The sequence below is a fragment of the Babylonia areolata genome, chromosome 12 (genome assembly GCF_041734735.1).
Source record: "Babylonia areolata isolate BAREFJ2019XMU chromosome 12, ASM4173473v1, whole genome shotgun sequence".
NCBI lineage: Eukaryota > Metazoa > Mollusca > Gastropoda > Neogastropoda > Buccinidae > Babylonia > Babylonia areolata.
The window spans coordinates 26,561,586-26,569,363 of record NC_134887.1 but is presented as its reverse complement, the minus strand read 5'-3'; the positions used below and the strand labels follow the sequence as shown (position 1 = coordinate 26,569,363).

Sequence of the window (7,778 nt, the reverse complement as noted above, 5' to 3'; positions counted from 1 at the left end):
ATACAATATTCCTTTTCACAAGCTTATTAATATCAGCTATAATATTGTTTCAAAGGTTCCCCTAAAAACTGAATGTGGCTGCCTACATGGTGGGGTAAAAATGGTCATACATGTAAAAGCCCACTTGTGTACATGTGAGTGAATGCGGGAGTTGCAGCCCATGAATGAAGAAGAATCGAAGATTGTCTTCTTTGCTCCTTGAAGGCCAAAGACCCTAATTCTAATTTTGTTGTATTCACCAAAGGTCTAATAATGTTAATTCTGAGGTAACATGAAAGTGATAAGTATAGAGTATACAGGACTCAACCCTGACACCAGATAGAAATGATACTGTCTGCTGGTTGTCTGCTCATGATTCACCTTACATAGAACTGTTTCATATTGTGTATGCGAATTAAGTTGTCATATGGTGGAGTCTGTTTGTTGTCTTTGTACAGAATATCTTCGCTAATTACTTATAAACCCTTCCCCCAGACTCCTGATATAATTATATATGTATATGTGCCCATGGCCAAAATGCATTAAACATTCATTCTCCATACACACAAACTCATATAGTATTCTAAATCTTCATAATTATTATTTTGTTGTTGTTGACACATTATCACTTCAACAACCCCCGAAAACGTAGTATGGCTGCCTACATGGTCAAACACATAAAAGCCCACTCATGCAGTGAACGTGGGAGTTGCAGCCCAGGAACAAAGAAGAAGGTCACTTCGACAAACCATTTGCGTCATAAGTAATAATTTGGACATTAAAATACATTACATCCAAAAATGATTTGTAAAATGATTGAAAATTACTTTTTGATAATGGTAATAACATAAGCCATTTGAAATTTCTGATCCGTAATAATCAGGTCACCAATTTATGGTCATTTGACCTCAGTACACATCATTGTGGCCAACTTACGTCACCATAATTTGATAACACGCTCTTCTTGACCTTGATCTCGACGTTCCATCCCACCGATATGTATATATACTATTTTTAGATCAGTGGTTCCATCCTAGCCATTGAATGGTCGTTGGTCCTTTGGTCTCGATGTGACTGATTTTTGCAACCACATCATCTAACGACCGAGGGATGGTTAGGGCTCACCTCGTCTAACTCTTTCCGTCACGTCCTCTTTTTTTCTGCAAAACAGATAAGAAGACCTTGTGACTTGCGTAGAGCCCCCGAGCTCGAAAAGATAACACTTGTTCTGAAAAAGTGAAACTAGGCCAGAGGCAAGGGAGGTGACTTCGCCAGCTCGGTGAGGATGACCTTCCATCATGATGCAAATAAAAAAGTTTGCGATGATATCAAGCTTTTGCAGACAGTCCGTGGGAAGAATTGTTTGTGTGAGTATGGTGTCACTGCATAATTGTGTACCCATACCTCGGATTACTACTACGACTGCTGCTACTACCACAACCAGTCGTTGTTTTGAGTTTATTGGAGACGCCAAGTGATGGATGACAAATCAGTTAAAAACATACAGACTGAAGTCGAGCATTTTGACAAAATCTGAAGATGAAATCATATAAGTTTTCATGTCCAGCTGCTGTCTGTTGTTCTGCAATGAAGAAGGATTGATTTGGTAGTCCGGGTGGTACTGGTGTCTTTCAGATGAAACAAATAAATCGGGTCCCATAATATATTTGCAGCATGTAGTTAGCATATTAATGTGAACGAACCAGCGGAAAACAAGAGAGTTGTCCTAGACAAAAGTCTGTTGAAAAGTATACATGACAGTGAAACAAACGCACTTGCACATGCGCATACATCACACACACACACACACACACACACACACACACACAGAGCAAAGGGTGCTACTGCTTTGTAGTGACTCATACTCAATAGGGAGAGCAGCCTGAGTTTCACACTGAGAAATATGTTCAGACAAAAAATAATACCATACAATATAAAACAGCTGGGGTAAACAATAGAACCCTGTCTTTATAAACAACAACAAAAAACAAAACAAAAAAACACAAACAAACAAAAATAAAAAACCCAGCAACAGAACAAAAGACAAACTCACTTGAACTACACATCATTGAATGAAGAAGCAAAATGACATTTAATTAAAATCTATTAAAAAAAAAGAAATAATGAAAATAAAATGAATAAGAAAAGAAAGGAAGAAAAGAATTGGTTCATGTGAGGTCATTTAAAAAAAAAGAAAAAAAGAAATAGTACTTTCATTTTTAACTTGTGTGATTCTATACATGTGCAAAAAATAGATCCCATGCATTGTGAGCATGCAAGCACACATGTGGTGTGTGTAACATTTAACTATACATGTATGGGATGAAGTTCATGCTGGTATGTTTTGTATACAAATGTGTATTTGTGTGTTTAGGTTCACTGAATGAGGCCTTGAGTGTCTGAGAGATGCACGTGGAATAATTGTATACATTGAGTTTGTGTATCTGTATGTGTGCATATTTGTGGGGGGAAGGAGCTTGGTGTTTGAGACAACAAATTTGTGCAGGTGTACTGGACTTTGTAGTCACAACAGCTTTCTCTGTATGAAATTCGGGCTGCTCTCCCCAGGGACAGAGTGATGCTACAGTGAGAGCGCCACCCCTCACGTTTTTTGTTCTTTATTCTGCCTGCAAGCGTTTTCCTGTCAGTGTGGATTTTTCTACAGAATATTTGCCAGGGACAACCCTTTTGTTGCCATGGGTTTGTTTACATGCACTAAGTGCATGCTCCACACAGGACCTAGCTTTATCATCTCATCTCAATGACTAGCATCCACACTACCACTTATTGTTTAGTGGAGGGGGAGAAAATATTGGCAAGTGTGGGATTCAAACCAGCTTCATCAGATTCTCTTGCTTCCTAGGCAAGTGCGTTATCTCTAGGCCAGTGTGTCTTTGGGATGCACTTGCACACTTTTATGTATGTGCCTGCTTACACATTTTAAAAGTTAAGATATAAGTATTAAGTCAACAACAACAACAAGAAGTAATGTTTCAGTTCAGTTTCTCATTTGCTTATGTCACAGCAAACAAGAACAGTGAGTCCAATAACATTCCAAAGGACAATGAGCAGCTCAAGGGCCGATGAAGCAACTTCATCATCAGAACCAGGACTTCAAGTACAGCATGATGCCAAACAGAAGAAGTTTTTCATCCGTTTGGATACAGGTACAACCTTTTGTTTCTGCTTTGTTTTATGCTTGAATGTGATGTTAGTGAAAGTAGCAACAAATTGCAGTCATATTTCAAACCATTTGAAGTCACATTCTCAGATCGTATGAATGGAGAATGAATTAATTATTGAAACCTGAAGGGCCTTATTTTTCATGTCCTTTGTCATTTGTTTTCAGAAAATTTATTTTCATTCTTGGAGAGCATGTTGGCAGTGAGAGAGAAAATGTGTTTGTATATGTGTGTGAACGTGTGTACATGTGAGTTTGTGTTAAATTTGTCTTTATGTTTGTGTGTGCACAAGTGTATGTGTGATACATTTATCTTTTTATATTCTTTTTGTTTTCTTTTTCTGGCTACCAGGAAGCCAAGAAGTGGTGTACTTCTGAGCTGCTTTTAATTTATCCTAATATGCAATAAGTGTGAAGAACAACAAGCATCACAAAGACTTTTGTTTGTTTATGCTGTTTCTTGTTTGTGTGACATCAGACATAATGAAAGAGTGATAGATTGGTCAGTTCGTTTGTTTGCTTTTTCAGTTTGCTTGATGCTTGACTTGATCAGTTTGTTTCTGCTGTGTTTGGAGTGATGAGAGTGACGAGGAGACTTCAGATGCTATGAGGATTCATCATGTAGAACGTGTCTTGACTTTCAGGCCATGAAGCACTGTTGGAATACACAACAACTGTTATGGGGGCAGTGGACCTGTGGCACACAGAGGTACCCCCAGCCTTCAGGGGAAAAGGAGTGGCTAAACTTCTGGCACAGGTGATTTCTTGATGTTTTGACTTTTCATCCTGCTTTTTTCAAATCACTTTTACTGTTTGTGTGTGGACATATTTGATATTCATAATAGATATAAAAAAAATGTGTTTGTGCCCTTGGTTTTGTGCTGACAACCACAGGTTCCAAAACAGTTGTTTACAGCTCCGTCTGCAGTTTCAGTTTCTGTTTCAAAAACACATGCACGTCATCACTGAGAAATTAGCAAAATCTTATTGCTCTTTTTCTTCATCCATTTCACAAATACTACAACTGAATACAAACCACAATAACATGAAGTCACAAATGTAAGAGCAAAGAGGGCAGAAAAGGATGGTATAAAATCTGAGCTGAACTCTGAAAAAACAATGGTTAAACATTTGAAAATGAATTACCAGTTTTATTTTAGCCATAGTCAGATGTGATTCACCAGTACTTGTACTAAACAGCAAAATGGATTCATTATTGATTAATTCACAGTATCATTGCCAAGTTTAGAAAAGTAATTTTGGTTTTTCAGGTTGATAACAGTGTTTGGACTTTGATCTGGTGTTTCTTTGTTTGAGGACTGCACTCATTCAGTCCATCAAGGTTTGGGGTTTTTTGTTGTTGTTTTTTTTTGTTTTTGTTTTTTGCTGCTCCATCATCTGCACTGTTTCATTGGCATTACTCCCACACCACTCATCCCCAGTCCCCCATACACAGCCACTCTCGAGTTTGTCTGTCACAGTCCAAGCATTGGCAGTCTACCAGAAACCATCAGGTAGTCAGGAGGCCACTCACCTGAGGAGACACAGCGCTACTGCAGAATCACTCTGGTGGTGTTTAGTAGTGCCTGTTCTGATTCAACGCTAGGCTGCCCCATACTAACCCCCCTACTGATGGGGTTTGTTTTTTTGCTGTCGCTTCATTCTCAGTGAGATCTGGTCATCATTAACACATTCCCATAGGGTTTCTTTCTTCTGAACTAATTTCTTCTTCTGTACCACAGCAGCTTTGTGGAATCTAGAAATGACCCTGATATGAACAGGCCTTGACTTGTACAGTACAACTCAGCAAACCATGGCAAACACTGCACAGCACAACATATTCCAAGACTGATTGATGAACATTACTAACGCAGTACTAACAAAATATGTTGTATGTTTTGCAGGCGGCACTGGATTACTTTTCCTGCCGTGTGACACCCATGCACCTGTCGTGTACATACCTGCAACACTATGTCAAAGTCTTCCCTAATCCTTGTCACCAAAAGTACATCCTGTCGGATTGACGTGTGCAGTGGTGCTTAGCTGGATGAGTCACTGAGCGACATACCTAGAGAAAATGTGAAATATGTGCTGTATCGGATACCTGTATGAAAGCCAGAATTGCCTTCTGTCGTTGTGACTGAAGGCTACAAGTGTATATCCTATCTGACTGAATTCAAACATGAAAAAAAATCTGATTGATTTAATGATAAACACCTGAGGAATGTACTTTGTGTTAACTCGCAAACCTTCAGAAACTGTGGTTCCTGTGTTATAGGTCTCCATGTCAAAAAGATGTTGTGCTTGTTTGACTGAGAAACTGAAAGAGTTTTTTTTGTGTGCTTTTTTTAAATAAATAAATGTTGACGTAATTGGAAATGTGGCTGTGTGTGTGTGTGTGTGTGTGTGTGTGGTAAAATGTTTTGAGAGAATGTGGTCTGGGGTGTCATGAGTGAGAAATATGAATTTTTATATATTGTCATGAATTTGAGAAACATAACAGCTCAGGACAGTCATCAGGTTCTGCATGAAGATTGCATCCATTTGGGGAAGCTTTTAAATATAGTTACAGTTATGAATTACATAAGTGTGTGTTCGGGAAAAAAAAAAGAAAAAAGAAAAAAAAAGGGTGTTCTACAGAACTTTCTCAGATCAAGAAACTGAAAACGATGGTGTATGGTGAAGCACACAGCAGAACAAATTCTGTTGCACCAAAGACGTTTGACATTTTTAAACAGATTTCAAAACAGATTTGCTTAAGTATGCTTCACAACATCAGATAGTTTTAAACTGGCTCTAAACAGCTAATTCATCATACCAGGACCTTTTTTTTTTAATTCCTCATTGTTTTTTTTATTTCTTTTTTAAATTGTGTTCTGTTGTTTTCATTGGGAATACCCCAGATGATTTGTTAATTAAATTTCATTTGACAGAAACATATTCTTTAACTATTTCACTGCCAAGTTCCTTTGGGAAAAATGCTCCCCAGCACCAAATACTTTAGATACGATACTCTGTCACAGGCTGGTTCATGTCAAAACAACATATGGACTTGATCACTTCAAACTGGGTCAGGGAACAAAGGTTAGTCATTGTACTGTTGATGGGGAAACTGGCTGCAGCTGTCAAGCTTTGTTATAATATGAAAAAATGCATGGTTTTGTTAACATGACCTCTGATGTCAGCATAAGTCGCCTATGATAGTGCACTGTCTAGTCAACTAAAGTCACCTATGGCGATGGAAGAGTTAATCTGTTTTTAAATTCATTGTTTGGGTTTGCAAAAGTGCTGTGCATGTTATCAGTTCCCTTTAGCTTTATACCGTGTGTGATTTCTTATTTTACAGTTCAGTTCTACAAATCCATATGTATGTTTTTAAATCGACAGTTTGGGTTCGCAACAGTGCTGTGCATGTGATCAGTTTCTAACAGCTCTATATTGTCTGATTTCTATTATGATTGATTTCTCATGTTAGTTTTCAATCCTATCCACACACAAAATTTAGACAGGAAAATATCTGAAATCTCTGAATCTTTAGACTTTAGGTTTTTAGGGAAGGTGACAGTGTTTATTATAACTTGAAATAATCAGAAACATTCAACATTAGAGAAAGTGATGGTCAAAAATGTAAAACACTGGTTGTGAATAAACCAATAAAAAATATATATATTTTATATTATTTTACGTACGCACGTGGATGTGCATGTTTGTATGTGTGTGGATGTGTATGCATGTATATGGTTTGTTTAATAATAATATTATATTTATCTGTCTGTCTGTTTATTGTGTATCTATAGATAGACAGGTAGATGGAGGGAGAGTGAGAGTGTGCTGCTGGCACCAAAGCACAAGTATAGGTGCATGGATTGAGAAGACCCAGGATAGGACATCATACTAAACAAGAAATAAACACACGCACACGGATGTCCACTCATCAGTTTTGTTGTTGAATTTTTGCCACTGGACTTTTATGTGAACGATGACTGCATACAAATGCCAGTAAAACAATTTGTTCCTTCCTTTCTTTTTCTTATTATTTATTTTCAATTGTTCGTTCATTTATTATGATTTTGCTGTTGTTCTGGCTATTATTTTCTTCTTAATTTTTTTTTCTTTCTTTTCTTTTCTTTTTCTTGTTTTTTTTGTTTTTTGTTTTCCCATCTTCCAGTTAATGCTTTTTTAAGATCCACTGTTGTTTTAAAGTTACAATACATCTTTTTTTTCTTCTTCTTTTAAAATATTTTTATTTCAGTTGTCGATGAACTGCTTGGCTTACGCTGGTTAAAAGTCCTCACGATAGAGTCGATGGCTGTTAATACTTTGATTTATATTGCACCTTTCCATATAAAACATGCTCCTTAGTGCTGCACAATGAAAAAAAGGGATGTGCAAAACATGAATTTCAACATTACGACAACTTAGATCATAACCCTTCAGACATCCAACCAAACACTCAAACAGTGATTGATGTAATAACACTGATCATGTGTACCATAAATCACTTCTTCTTCTTCTTCTCCCTCAACTCTGTGAACAGTCATTGGGGCACTACACAGAAGCAGTGTTAAACAGATTCCTCCAGGTCTGTCCTCAGTGTGTCAAAGCCTATGTCTTTGAA

The 7,778-nt window shown here is 37.4% G+C and overlaps 1 protein-coding gene across 1 annotated transcript; it reads left to right on the top strand.

Annotated features, from left to right (window-relative positions):
* The first annotated feature begins 1,202 nt into the window (after positions 1-1,202).
* On the top strand, positions 1,203-5,756 carry LOC143288114 (protein NATD1-like). Its single transcript, XM_076596400.1, has 4 exons — positions 1,203-1,346; positions 3,005-3,146; positions 3,805-3,917; positions 5,065-5,756. Exons 1-4 carry the CDS (start codon positions 1,278-1,280, stop codon positions 5,182-5,184), a joined length of 444 nt encoding a protein of 147 aa, XP_076452515.1. The 5' UTR covers positions 1,203-1,277; the 3' UTR covers positions 5,185-5,756.
* The last annotated feature ends 2,022 nt before the right edge of the window (positions 5,757-7,778 follow it).

Excerpts from the sequence above, each read along its gene's own strand:
- LOC143288114 (XM_076596400.1), top strand. The coding sequence starts at position 1,278 with ATGATGCAAATAAAAAAGTTTGCGATGATATCAAGCTTTTGCAGACAG. Across the intron at positions 1,347-3,004 it reads CCGTGGGAAGAATTGTTTGT|CAAACAAGAACAGTGAGTCC; the intron begins GTGAGTATGGTG and ends CTTATGTCACAG. Across the intron at positions 3,918-5,064 it reads TGGCTAAACTTCTGGCACAG|GCGGCACTGGATTACTTTTC; the intron begins GTGATTTCTTGA and ends TATGTTTTGCAG.